General features: G+C 36.7%; 1 protein-coding gene across 6 annotated transcripts; it reads right to left on the reverse strand.

Annotated features, from left to right (window-relative positions):
• Nucleotides 1–529: 529 nt before the first annotated feature.
• Nucleotides 530–14,625, reverse strand: LOC111338659 (uncharacterized). 6 transcript variants are annotated; one of them, XM_022945178.2, is made up of 14 exons: nt 14,472–14,625; nt 13,056–13,186; nt 12,013–12,076; nt 11,866–11,905; nt 11,716–11,762; nt 11,538–11,603; nt 10,396–10,605; nt 8,056–9,490; nt 7,786–7,839; nt 6,736–6,873; nt 6,446–6,646; nt 5,121–5,939; nt 1,283–1,492; nt 530–923 (listed from the first exon to the last, which is right to left on the reverse strand). In XM_022945178.2, the coding sequence occupies exons 1-14, from the start codon at nt 14,487–14,489 to the stop codon at nt 721–723; spliced, it is 3,636 nt and encodes a 1,211-aa protein (XP_022800913.2). In that variant the 5' UTR covers nt 14,490–14,625; the 3' UTR covers nt 530–720. The 6 variants fall into 6 exon arrangements, with proteins under 6 accessions (XP_022800913.2, XP_022800912.2, XP_022800911.2 ...); XM_022945177.2 differs by lacking the exons at nt 530–923; nt 1,283–1,492 and adding exons at nt 3,391–4,101; nt 4,278–4,376; XM_022945176.2 differs by lacking the exons at nt 530–923; nt 1,283–1,492 and adding exons at nt 3,391–4,101; nt 4,278–4,379.
• Nucleotide 14,626: the final 1 nt, after the last annotated feature.

Genomic DNA, 14,626 nt, shown 5'->3' on the forward strand with positions numbered 1-14,626 from the left:
AACTTATTGAAAGCTAACCTTATTGTGGATTTAACAATGGTGAAGCCTTGCACACAACTTAAGACTTCCAAAAAAACAAACAAAAAACAAACAAAAAAAGCATTCAATAAAGCCACTGTTAAAGACTTATGCAACAAATGTGATACAAAATGATTTTCTTCTGAGAGTAAGCATCATTAACTTCAATGACTTAATTTTATAAAAGTAAATATCTTTTCCATCTGCTGTTCGACACAGTCTGTTTCCATTTTTTTTTTATCTTAACTGGTATACAGGCTTACCAAGAAACCTACCATGCAAACCAGTAATCATCCATTGTTCACATCAATCTGCTGTTTTAGACACTGCCCTTTAAGACTACACACTCAGATTTCACTACCACTAACCAGAGTGCTTTAAGCGTGTGCCGGACCAGCTAGACTTACAATTTTCCACTTCCCTAAACTATACTTACAGAATACCACCTAACAAAAAGTGAAATAATCTCACAGACAGTGATCTTTCAAGCAACAATTCCGTACAAAAGAAATTAGTTTTAAAAGAAATTTATTGAAAGGTAAGTTACAAACATTGAGTGTGATTAGATATAAATATCACCACGTAATGATCATATTCATCTGTAAGAAGAATGAAATTTTCTTTGAATGTTGAGAAACCACATGACTTGTATCAATAATTGCCAATTGGAAGCTTCTTAAGGGAAAATATTTCCATTAGTTGCTATTCCTTAATCAACTGAAGTTTGTTATCTGTAACATGGCCAGGATGAATTGTCCAGTGGTGTTCCCCTTGTGCCATCTGTGCCTTGGATCTGTTGTACCGAAGAGTTTTACACCGTGTGGCTATACTTGTGACACACTTCCGCCAAACCACTGCTTGCTGGTCTTTGTTTAGGTCTTTTAAAAACCTTTCTGTCACCTCAGCTATTGCGTGAAAAAGTAAAACATGTCAGAAAATAAACGATCTTTGCTCACACAGAGCTCATACCTGGTCTTAGAGGCATCAAAACATTAGTGATGGAGTAATAACTGGTATGGGATTTAGATCCAGTTGGTTGAGAGGGTGACATAAATTTTCCTGACTTATATATGGTGAACCACCAGTGACATCCACAATATTCATAAAATACACACAAAGAGAAAATTAAGCAACCAACCAAGGTGTGAGATGACCCCATGCAGGTATCTCTCCTAGGGATTTGGAAACTGTTCAAGAATGCTCAATCAGTGGCATGTTGTACCACTGTGGCAAATTGGATTTGAGTGAACATCATTAAACCTACTTTGAATGGCATCAATGACTGCTGGGTCTAACTGTAAAGTGCCAGGCTTGGCTCCTGTCACTGTTGATGCCCTCAGAACCTCATCTCCAAAAGTCAACTCTGCCAGACGGACTGCAAAGTGTGTTGGCTGCCCTGATCTTGTGAGGGAATCAAGATACTTCTGACGTGGTAAAGCTACATTTGGGTTTCCTCCAACCAGCACATAGGAGCCTATTCAACATATAAACGAACAAACAAAAGTCAAGTTAATTATTGAAGACTCAGAAATGTTCTGAATGTTAAGACTTTGAGTTCCATTACGATCAATACTGCAACTGCAACTGCCACCCTACGACGACCATCACCATCATTATCGACAATATTCCAATCATTAAAACCATCATCATCCTCATCATTGAAAGTATTATAGTCCTCTTTCCTCATAATCACAGTACTCAATACCATAGCAACAGCACCCACCATTCTAAATTCTTTGAAGTCAAGTTGCCATAAAATTCAATGTTTGTTAAAAATCACCACACCCGAAATGTGCATGGGTTTCAGACCTAAGCCCAAAATATTGATCCTTCCTACCAAGTGTCAAAGTTTGCTAAATCCTGAAATTTCCGCTACACACCTCATTCTTCAATTGCAGCCTCAGTTATGTGGTAGAACAAACCAATTGCTTTACAATGCAGATCATGGTAGGATTTTATCAACCAACAATAGTCCATTTTACAGTTGTGTGCTTGGTTTCTAAGCCTTTGAAAAGGAGTAAGGCTGAGGGTGTCCTTGTTATGTTACAAACATTGCTGCTTTTCAAATGCAAATATGTTTGTTACCATGCTAACTAAGGGGCTGACCATTTAACTTTTGAAGGGGGTGGGTGATTTTGAAAACAAATTTCCTGCAAGCACTTGTTGGAAGAAAAAATGCATGCAGCCCAAATGTAACAGAAAAAATGTACCAAAAAATTAGAAAAAAATAACAGATTGCTAGAAAAAATATTTCTTGATGACCACAAATCACCCACCCACCCCCCCCCCCCTCCCTTCAAAAGTTAAATGGTCGGCCCCTAAGTATTGTTCTCTATCATAACATCTTCAGCTTCACTCCAAATCAAAGGCTTCGCAACTACGTACACCACTGTAAAACGGCCTATTTTTTATGTATTGTTGTGCACATTGCATGTAATGGTATGCATTCATCTGTTATAATTATATCTGGCCTAGTTTGCCAATGTGCTGCCCCTTATTCCACACACTCTACTAAACAGAATCCATAGCAAGGACATAAAAAATGTGAAATGCTTTGTTGAGTAGCAATAGCATAATTATGATTATTACTGTAAGCATGCGAGTTTATTTCAGTAACCGCACTGCTCAGATGTTTGTGTATCACAACTTATACCACCCAAACATACACAGTCAATACATCAACACTTTTCAAGTACACAAAGGTGTCTTTATCATTCATTGCTTTTGTTTCCTTTGTTACATTGTTGGGTAACATGGATGACTTTGTGGTGTCGTAGACTGGGTGGTCAGTCAGGGTAAAATTCTTCTAGAAATAATTTTTTGTTGCATCACATTGTGGTTACACTCTGTGAACAAGGAATTAGCTTGGCATTTCGCTGTTGGTTTATTAACAGGAAAAGGAAATATTTAGTGAGACTTGACTTTCAAATAAGAGTATCATGGTGTAAGGAATGCTCTTCTAACAACATTATTTTAAGCACTATTATAAAGGTATGTCAACAATGGCAGGCCATGTAAACAAAGTACCCTTGATGACTCACTCAGTTGTTCTTTTCACCAGCAACAAACCAGTATAGCAGTTGAATACCAGAATTTCTTTTAAGAATAAAGTTGATGCTTGCTGCAATTGGTAATGATTAGAAGCAACCATCTACCAAACAGACAGAAAGATACATAAATGACACTGAAGTTCTACTAAGAGTTGACAATGTAAATAATTTGCGCACTATAAAGTGCTTAGAAAGTTGATGTTTCGAGCGTTGGCCATCTGTCAGAGCAACAGACAAACTGAGAGTCAAAGAGGTTCAACCACAAGTTAGCCTCATGTAATGTTTTGCTACAGAGACATGGCAAGAAAAGAACCACACAAAATGATGATGTAGCATAAATTTTAATGACAGTCAACTATTTTTTACAGACAAACAAACTAAATAAAGCTCTTACAAAGAAAGCTTTGACCCAACAGAGGTCCTGGGTTCTCTGCTGCATTGCATTGGCAACAAAAGAACCCAAAAAGATGATATAGCTTTAATTTTAACAACAGTCCATTACTACTATAATTATTTGCCAATAATCAAACAAAATAGAGTGCTCAAGAAGAAAGCTTTGACCCAAAAGAAGTCCTGGGCCTTCTGTTACGAAGATATGCATCTATTGCTCTTCGACAATCACGCCACAACAGTTCTTGTTGTGCAAGAGAGGATGTGTAAAACCTAAATACAATTCCTTTGATTTTACTGATTTTTTCAGGATTTAAGGCAAGCTTTCCACCAACTCCTCTTACATTCCGGCCATCAAGTTCATGGGGCTCAAAGAAATGGCGCACCAATTGCACGGCAAAGTTTTGCTCTGATGCAGACCGTGAGTGCAGCATAAGGAGGGTAGCATCATCATCTAGTGGCAATTCCTGAAGTGTTGGTTTCGTAGATGGTTGCTGTAAGTGCTCACAGGGCTTTTCTGGCTTGACATTTGCCTCACCTAATGTCTCCATTGCCTGGTCTTGCTGTATGAAAAGATGTGCATTTTCAGAATCCTCCAGGTACACATACTTCACTTTTATTTGCCTGAATTGGGAAGTATCATCTAAAGAAGAAATAAGCATAAAAGACAATCTCAATCAGTCAATCCTCCCTCAAAAGGAAAATCATGTCTTTTTTTAAAACAACCCAATGAAAGGTCTATAGCATATCTACCATAAATTCAGATGAGCACAATGAAAAAAGGAAATAACAATCAAAACAAGAGATTAGGACACGTACCCTTTACATGGAGAATCGCTGCATGATGACCTTGACTTTTCAAATCTCCCTGAAGAACTGTTGGGATATTTTTGTGGGGGATAATACTTGTAGTATGATCTACTGGGAAATAGAAAATACTGTATTTTGGTACTTTCAGATTGGCCATCTGAGCATGTCCTTGAACAAGTATGCTTACTTGTGAGAGCTTCAGCAGTAGCACGGCCTGCTACAAAAGATTTATTAATGCTATTTTGTAGTCATATCAAAATCACACTGAATGGGCCAGCCACAGTTGTTCAAGAAACACAACTTGCTGTTAATGGAATAACTCATCGGCCGATTGCAGAGGCTGCTTGCTTACTTGTGCCTACAATTTTTGCATTTAGAAAAAATAACATCGCTCCAAAACCACACAGTAACCATGAAAGCTAAAAAATAAAGAACCTTCAACAACCAGTATTTGCACTCATTCCCATGCTTTTCATACTGTCTAAATTTCAGGTCTCTTAAAGATTAATGAGCACAATTAAAGGTGGATGGTTGACTTGCAGCTCTATGTATTGCCTTTGCACAAAATGTCTTTACCATGAAGAAAAAAAACTTCACAAATAAGAGCACCATATGACATACATGCAAAGTAAGTCACATCCTTAGGAAAAGGGGAAGCCAGCTAAATTGAAGCCAAAGAGCAAACATTGTTTAAAGTTTCCCCTAGTGGATGTGCATAACTCTCACATGCTTGTATTCAGTGACATTAATTGGGTTACAAATTCCTGAGCAGTACTGTTACCGTAAGTATTTTAAGTGGTTATAGTTCATTCAGTGTATGATATTGGTATATAATTAACAGATTAAACTTACAGTCTGGAGTCATTTTGATGCCGGACACTAAGACATTTTCAGCAGATGTCCCACCAGGCTTGTAAATATTTCCTTCTATAGGTGGACGGTCTCCAGAGTATTTGCAAACAATAGGTAAATTATGCCCAGGTGACACACTGTCTCTTGTATGCATATAGGGCTCCTGAATATGTGGGGAAGGGGCATTACGGCTTTCACTTTCTTTTAATCTGATAAAAGTGTCAGCTTCATTAGAGCGCGAGAGAGCTATGCCCAGTTGTTTGTCTGATTCTTTAGGCCGCAATGCCGTTTCCAAAGTGGATGGCAAGTAAACAACTGTTATATCCGGGTCGACACCTGGAGGAACATGTACAGCTGCTCCCTCTTCCCCTGCTTCTTCCATTGAATCAACAGCTGGCTCCAGTTGCTCTCCAGAGTCTTCCAGTTGTTTGACATTGTGAATCTTAATGTTCTCAGTTGCACATGAAACATCGTGATTACTGCCATGCAAATTCTCTTGTTCACTGTCAGATGACAATCTGACCATAGTTGGAGTGTTATGTGAACTTGGATGATTCAAATTTTCCATTTCATACTCCTCATCCTCATCACATGAGTCTGTTTGGGTATTTCCACTCATGTTTGAACGCAATTCTTTGCCCACTGCCATAGAAGGGGGTCCTTCATTGTCATTACTGATCATTGTGACAGCTGGTGACCTGTTCCTGCGTGGATTTCTGAGTCTCTTGCACCGCTGTGCAATACTGGTCATGCAGCCTTTCCACATCTCTGTCTGTTGTTCAGGAGACACTCCTGAACCAAATCTCTGAAGGACTTCAACTAAACAAAAGATTAACATTAAAACCAAGTTAACATTTTCACAATTTAGGGAGAAAATACATACATATTTTAGCTTCGTTTTTTAAACATCTGATCCAAAATATGTTAGAAAAATTACATCTAGTTGTAATAATTAGTTTTAATGCTGTGATAATCTTTCAATCAGTCAGCCAGCCAGTCAATTAGTATATGTCTGTCTGTCTGTTTATCATCCTATGGGATAATTTGAGTTGATTACACCAAATTATCTCGTATTGCCCCCACAAATGTAACACCACAGTTTTGTTACAGATTTACCCCCTGTACTAATTTGTCTTTCACCCTGTCTATCAAAACTGAGCACCAGTAATGACCCAAGGCCTTCTTCTAGGAGTCCGATGAAGGTATTTACTCTTTAATTAATTGAAAACAGGATTTTTCAAGCTTGTCAGGCTGTACTTTTAGTAAGTTGTGTGCTTATGCTGTTGCCTGTTGAGACATTATTTCACTTTAAATATCAAAATTACTTTTGATTGCATCCAACATTGTTGGGTTTAGAGCTGCTTTTCCCCCAATCCCATTAGGTGTGGATTTCATCAGAATATCAAATCCAAACAGCCTCTCAGCCATGCGCAGGGCAAAGAACTGCGGACGTGTTCTGCATTTCCTGTAGATATCTTCTAATTCATGTTGCATCATCAGGACATGTGGACTACTGCCAACTGAAACTGCAATAAAATAAACTCAATGGATATGGGAACACAATTGTACAGCTGTATGTACTAACATGCCATGTTCCAAACAATGATACTCTTACCAAGTGGTGAAAGATCTTGTCTATGGATATCTTGGTTTTTCTCTTGATAATCTGAAATGATTGCATTGAGGCAGGACTGCCACTGTGATTGATCCTGTTGGTTAGAGTGCTCTGAGACATAGGTGCTGAGTAACATGGCTGTTAGAAACACAATGACAGGGATCAGCTACTTTTAAAAATCTTAGAAAGAAAGAGTCTATAGTTGAGTATTCACTCTTGTGTCTACATGTAAAAATATAAGCTGTAGGCTGTTGTCATTTTCTTCACTGCATATGTAACTGTGGGCTAATTATTGACTTTGATCACACTTTCTGATTCTGTGGATCATGTTTGCATCTCCTCCCATCCAGTAGTCTCTGTGCCATGGCTCCAAGTAAAAATTCATGAAGAATAAAATTGTTCTCTCTCCTCCATCCCACCGTAAGCAGGGGGGAAGTAAAATTACTTTGATTTGTCATTAATAATAGTTTTGCTCAGTCCAAACGTGTCTTGTCTACATCATCATGCCTGATCTTTAGGGTAAATAATTCAGAGGTTTGATTCGCATATATCAAAAATGCAGAAGTTAGTCCATACTAATGGTAACCCTTTAACTCTAAAGATCTGGGCTGGGTTGTTTGAAGCTCAGGGTTTAACTAACCCAGGGAAAGTGTGAAATCTGATTTTAAATGCTGATCTGAAAGCTTTAATTAATGAAAAATTCTGCATGACTATTTTGTCTATAATTTGATAATTGGATGCTCTGAAAATAATAGAGAAAATTATAATAATTATGCATAAAACTTTGAACAAAGGAATAAAGAAACCCAGATTAAAATTTAAACATGGGTTATTGTTAGTTGTCCTTCAAACAACTGGGCCCAGATCCTTAATTTTCCCTTCTGGCTGCTACAAATTTCCTTGTAAATTAGTTATAAGAATTTGCTGTTGGATCAAGATTGCAATTTCTACCTGATAAGTTTGAGTATTTTAAAAGTATTACCTGTTTGCTAGATCATTTAGGGAGAAGTTTAAAGGTTAAAGTACATCTTTGAATTTCTTGTTTATTACCTGCACTGAGAACATCCGGTCTTGAAACTTTCTCTTGTCTACCACTTACTTCTTCTAAACAGTTAAAAGAAAAAAAACATTACAATAATCAAAACCAAAAAGTCAAGCATTTTCCAGGTCCATTCGTTTTTCTTTAAATAAAAATTTGATTTATCTCTTTGCAATTTTTTAAAAAGTCTATTTGTTTTCTTTCATTGTGTTATAAAAGCCATGTGTCTTACTAAGGACCTACTGTGTGTACATACCTGCACACATGTTTTAATTACTCACCAGGTCTTAAAAGGTTGGCACGTGAGGCTGGGGAACTGCGAAACTCTGTTCTCTGATGCATGGAATGAGTACACCCTACTGACATCACTGTTGGTGGCTGCCATGCTGTTGTGTTCTTTGGTGTGCATGGAGAATGAGGAACAGTTGGAGTGTGTGAGAGGGCTATGTATCCTGGTGGAATGTTCTTTTGCAGTGGGGGTGAAGGTTCTTGAGGCTCTTGCATTTGAACACTTGAAGAAGGTTTATCACTTGTATTACATGATGGCGTACTACTGGTAGAACTATTAGCCACAAAGACAGCATGTTGTGCAGTAAAATGACTGGGTCCTGATGGCACTCTGGAGATAGTACTTGGAGTGTCTGGAAAAACTGTTGCCATAGATTTATAATCAAGGTGCATTTCTGTTGCATCTGACGATGGTTTTCTTCCATCAGCATAGCTGTTAGTCAACACCATCTCACCAGCACTGAAAGAAGGCTGGGGAAAGGGTGCAGTGAGCATCTGCGACCTGTTTACAGAAGAAACTGGCGTGGGTGCTGTTGTAAAATGTCGAGTGCTTAAAGGAGAAGACATGTTTCTGCACTCAACTTGAGATGATGAAACTTGTTGTTGTCTTGAAACAGTTGAAACTTCTTTAGCTGTTGGAGGAGTGCTGTTTATCCCAGTGACTGAAGATGGACTAACAACTAAAGTTTCGCACTGGGATCTCTTTGGCGTGGAGCTACTTTCTTTAACAAGAACAACATACGCATCCTCCTTTGAGGAATGTTTGGTGGCTGGTGAAGTTTGTTCCCTTGACATACCCGATGTACTGTCCTCCCTTTCTGATACACAAGACACCTTTGTCAGAACATTAAGTGTACCTTGATTGTTTTTTGGTGATTCTGAAAGATCTACAGGAGATGCACTACAAACACTTGAGGTAACTCTGGGAGAGGACGTGTAATGGCTGGTAGCCACCATTTGTGGCTCGGGGTGAGAATCATTCTGCCTGTCTGAGACAAAATCCATGCAAGACTGCTTCCCAGAAATACTCTTAGAAGAATCATTCCCTGTGCTATATACAATTGAAGTTTTTGTTGATTCAGAAGTTGTACTTAAAGGATGGGAGAAGCTTAAAATATTATCTTCTGAGGAAGCCACTGACAAACTTTCAGTTCTATTGTTCCTTATCACATCTCTACAAGAAAAACAAGGATCAAGAATAGGTTGATGTATAACATTGGCATGACGAGTTGTTTGAAGTATGACAGGTCCACCACAACAAGCATGGGATGTGTTCTTGCTGAGCTGATCAAGTCTTTCATTAATCTTAGCCAACACTTCCATCAGAGTTGACTGTGAAGCTTGGTCATTAGACTGAAGCTTTTCAAGTTTGGAGTCTAAAACATCGATTTTCTCTATCATTTGTCTCTGAGTACTCAAGATGTCCTCCTGCACAACAAAAGAAAAAAAAAAAAACAAAAATTGAAGAATGACAAGGGAAAACTTTAAGTCAGCCAGGGTCTGAAATCTTTAGAATTCAATTAATTCCACGACCTTTTTCAAAACCTTCTTATCAGTGACCTGGGATTACAAAGTTAACTTGTTTCTAAAATAACTTGAAAGCAAACATGTAACAAAGGCATTTTGTGTCTGTTGTTCTCAAAAACATCACTTTCATGATGACAGTCTCACAAGCCTAACACAGGAATAGGGAATGAATACTGAATAAGTGAAAGAGTATTCTCTCTCCAACACAGAAGAGGATGTAAAGACAGCAGAGTGACAATAACTCTCAAAAAAAAACAACAACTTTGAGTTTAAATTTCCAAGACATGTTTGGACATTCTCATGTCATCTTCAGTTGCAAATGAGCATTTAACGGTTATACACAGGGTTGTACATTTGAATTTATATTAAGGTACGTTACAAATTACGTGTCAGGGCTTATGTTACATTTGAATGTTAAAAACGCGAAAAATGTAAATAGCACGCACTTGACTAGATAAAAAAAATTAAATAATAATAATAATAAAATAAAAGACCAAGGAACAACATAATTAAAAGGAAAGAGACAATTCTAGAAGAAGACCAGAACACAGAAGAGGTAAAAACTACCTGACAGCCCCTAATGTTTTAAAATCACTTCTCACTCACTCATTTTGCTTATTTTAGCTGCAGCTATAAACCACTAACTAAAGAATTTGGTTGTTTTCTTTTTATTCAATCTTACCTACATCACACTCGCCATGTGAAGTGAACCCCAATCAGCATGAAATTCTTAAATTGAAAACTTTGGTGCTGATTATCATTTTGCTTCGTACAATAAGGTTTTATTATTATACTCATAATCTTACCATAGTATTATCCATCACGTGTTCGTTATCATCGTGGTTGACTTTGGATGTAGGACCAGTTTGATTTTCATCTGTACTTTCACTTGCTGGATCATGTGAATCCTCCTTGCTTTCATCGCTTTTGTCAAAACCAGGGTCAACGTGGTTGTCGCATTTGTTGCCTTCCTTTTCTGACAATTCTTCAGATTGTGTTGTTGGTGCCATTTGATTCTGTTGTAAGAGGCATTGGGAGGATGCCTTTCCATTCTCAGTGGCTTCTCATTTAAACTTAAACTAGCTACATTTATAGCAGCTGTTGACCCTTAAGCAGCTGAAGAAGCTATATCGTACAGTTTTAGCCAGTCTTATCACCCACTAATAATTTGTCTTACAAGATACCAGAAATATTCACATAAAAGCATGTGTCATGTACTAAATAAATGTACTAAGCTCATAGAAATTGTAGCAGAGTGAAAAAGGTAAAATTCCAAAAAAATGCAATCATTTCCCACCATCTTGCCATGAATTTTCTCACTTACTATCATTTATTATTCCAAAAGTAGTGGTAATATGTTGTGTTAGTAATAATGTACAAGCTATCCTCACTGGTCTTTTTTTTTTTTGCAAATGTGTAATGATTTTTTGCTCCATTTAAAGTAACTTAAAAAAATTATTGTTAATCTTGAAACTATAATTATCCTGTTGGTAATGTGACTGAGATTTTTTGATATGAAGTACTTAATAAAGAAAAACAAACAAAAACTATGCTATAATATGACAAAACCCATTAAGACTATACTTAATTTGAACCTAACCCTTCAATTTGTTTACAAATAGGTAAAATAGAATTAACCCATTGTGAGTTGAAATTTAATTCAAAACTACTAAGTAATCTCAAACATCTTATAAAGATTGCCATGCACGAGATTAATCAAAATAGTACATTCTGCTCATGGGAAAGCTCTCGCTAATTTCTCATGGATACAGCTTTATAATTTTAAAGATTCCCCAAAGTTTACAGTGCTAACAATATACTAATCTGATGATCATTCAAGATCAATATTATAAGAGACCTACAAAACCATCGTCAGTGAGTTTGATGCAGGAAAATGAAAGATAGGCTTATTAATAAATGTTTAACAAACAAAATGGAGAATTCATACCTGAGGTATGCAAGTCCCATCTACATCGCTATCACCTCTCAGTCTCTTTGTCACATTAATCCATGCCTTGACACAAAAAATAATGATAAAAAAATAACACTCAAATTCAGCAGCACAGAAAGTTATACATCAAGCAATTTAACATGAACAAAACTGTACCACAGAATGAGTTCCATACCTCAAGTAGACCATCTTCTTTTGGAGCAATTGGTCTCTTGTTAGAAGCTGAGCAAGAAAACACAAGAAACAGACATTTGAGAAAATGTTAATGGATGATTTTAAAAGTATTGACAGCAATATCACTTCCTTAGTTGTTAGGTTAACAAACCTTGCTTTTCTGTCCTGATTTTTGAAGCAAAATCTTTCACCTGCAGAAAAATAATTCATAAACTTCTTTTAGGTATTACTTGAAAAAGATGTGTATTAAAATGATTAGGACAGCAGTAACAAAATTTAAAATGCCGTGCATTCTAACCTGTGCTGTGGTCCTGGTTTTAACTTGTCTTGCAATCCAACGCCAGTTATTTCTTCCCTCGTCTCTGTGTCAAATTGAATGCAAGACACCTGTTAACAACATTACTGTTGACATCTGCTGGTTAAATAAAGAGCATTCTCAGAACAGAAATAAATAATAAAGCCCTTTCATAGCTTATCATTCTTTATTAATTTTGTGCTCTTTACATTTGATGAATGTCAGAAAAATTAAAATAAATAAAAAACAAAAATCAATCACAGATTGAATACTTAAATAAAGAGGTATGCACAGCTGCTTGGAGATAAAGGATGGAAGTTATGCTAATTGGTCATTTGTCCACTAAAACAAGTAAAGTCACTTGTAAAACTTGAGTGACTGACAGTAACAGCACTTTCTAAAAGGACTGAAAAAAAAAAAAAGCAATGAGGCACGCATGCTACACACATTTTACATGAAATACTTTTAATAAATAATAATAATAATAATAATAATAATAAAGTATTTATATAGCATTAGTATCCTCAAAGTTCAAAAGCACTTAACAAGAGTGACACAATAGTAAAATTATAAAAATGCTTTTTTGTTTAAAAAGGAAAGTTTCAAGTTTGTTTTTAAAAACGGACACTGGGAAGCTGTTCATAATATCGGATGGCAAAGTGTTCCAGAGTGTGGGCAGCTAGGGAAAAGTATCTTGCACCGTATGTCTTCAAATTAAAATGACTGGTTAGCCACTTCTGAAAGAAGCCACTTCGCATGTTAACCCCTTATTACTCCCAGAAGTGATTAACATGTAACTTCTCCTTGTAATATCCACTTATCATCCAGCAAACAGGTAATGAGAATACTCAAACTTATCAAGTAGAAGTTGTTACCTTGATCTAACATCAAACTCTCAAAATTAGTTCACAAGGAATGTGCACAAGCTTGAGGGAGAATTAACTATCAGATCTTGAAAGTTTAAGGGCAAAGCCCCATTACATAGAGGAAGAAGATTAACATACTTTTTTAAAGCCCCATTACATAGAGGAAGAAGATTAACGTACTTTTTTAAAGCATCCAAAAGACGACTCTTCTCCTGTTCACTCCATTCCACCTTGGAATCATTCATTGTTAATTTATCATCATCATCCTTATCAGCTTTCTGATCCTTGGATGGCGTCTCGTTTGCTCCGCTCTGCTCCAAAAAGGGAATAAAAATAAATATATGCTGTGTTAAATGTTTCACTACTAAATTCAACTCTTAGCTTGATCGTAAAAAAAAAACACACACACACACAATTCCTGGCATTAAACTGTCTGGTCTTGGGACCTTTTACACTCTCAATAGCTAGACTTAACAGACATAAAGAAGCATGGTTATGTTCCCTTTCTGTAATGACAATGAATGTTCACGCCCCAAGGAGGATAACTTGGTGATACTGAAAATAAAAATGAGGATTTCCAGATTCCAAAACACTTAATAAATAAAGCATGAAGCAAAACTGGAATTTTAAGAACAACAGGAAGGAATAGAGGGTACATTTATTTTCCTAAAAGAACACAGTAAACATTTCCTGAGACACTTAGAAGATGGAAAATTTCTGGAAACTTTTTTCATTTCCAACAACAAGACAATCACAAGATAATTAAACTAGAACTTGTGACAGTATAGTTCTGGGGTACTCCCCCTTGTCCCAATCTACAATAAAAAACTGGTTAAGTTAGATTCATTCACAAGAAGCAAAGAAAAAAAAATTAGTAACATTTTAACCAGAGGAGTTATCACGTGAAGTCAGATCTTGCTGCCCACAAAAGATTTTGGGAAAAACCTTAGTTGAGAACTGGAACCACCTTGCAAAGGCTCCGTAAATCTTTTAAATTGATCAATCTACAAATTAGAAAATTCTATGGATAACCATAATTCTTGTATGGTATTATTCGTTTAATTTATCGATTTGGATGCTTATCATGAAATACTCATAAATGAATTGATGACCTTTACCGGTATTCTAGTGGTACATATATATAAATATATTGTCATATATGTACCATCCTTGGAAGAACATAGATTTTGATCTAAGTAAGCAACAGCATGTAATAAAAACTATACTACAGAAGCTCATAATCCAGGGCAGCTGATCACAAAAAAAAATAAAACATTTCGTTTTCATTAATTAAGGCCGGGCTTGCTTTAATCATGCCGATCAAATTATCAGCGTACGGACCCTTCAATGAATTTTTCACAGTAATTTCTGGCCCCGAAAACGAATCTATTAATTGAAGTGCGTCTATTTAAAGAGATCTTGATATCTAGCGAGAACTATCCATTGTAGACTTTAGACTAGGTTGTCAAGTCATCGATCCGTGCATTTCCATTTGGCTTGTTGCCGAAGTCAACCTTTTTCTCCCTATGACGTTTTTTACGACCAACCGCCTGCTCTAAACGGTTTGTCGTGTTTATAAATTGTTCACGTTCTTACCTTTCGTCGACGTGACATCTCGATCAGGGATTTTAATGAAATACAAACGAAAACGGAGACTCAGCAAAAGCCGAAGCAAAGCGTTTTTCACACGTCTCCCCGTCGAGCGTCGAGCGGCGTCCTAACGGTGCGCACGCACCTTTAAGGTGGAAAAC

This window comes from Stylophora pistillata, chromosome 7 (assembly GCF_964205215.1).
Source record: "Stylophora pistillata chromosome 7, jaStyPist1.2, whole genome shotgun sequence".
NCBI classification, from domain to species: domain Eukaryota; kingdom Metazoa; phylum Cnidaria; class Anthozoa; order Scleractinia; family Pocilloporidae; genus Stylophora; species Stylophora pistillata.

Coding starts and splice junctions, on each gene's coding strand:
- LOC111338659 (XM_022945176.2), bottom strand. Junction 11,604..11,715: donor AAGAAGATGGTCTACTTGAG/GTATGGAACTCA, acceptor TTTTGTGTCAAG/GCATGGATTAATGTGACAAA. Junction 10,606..11,537: donor ATGGGACTTGCATACCTCAG/GTATGAATTCTC, acceptor CTCTTACAACAG/AATCAAATGGCACCAACAAC.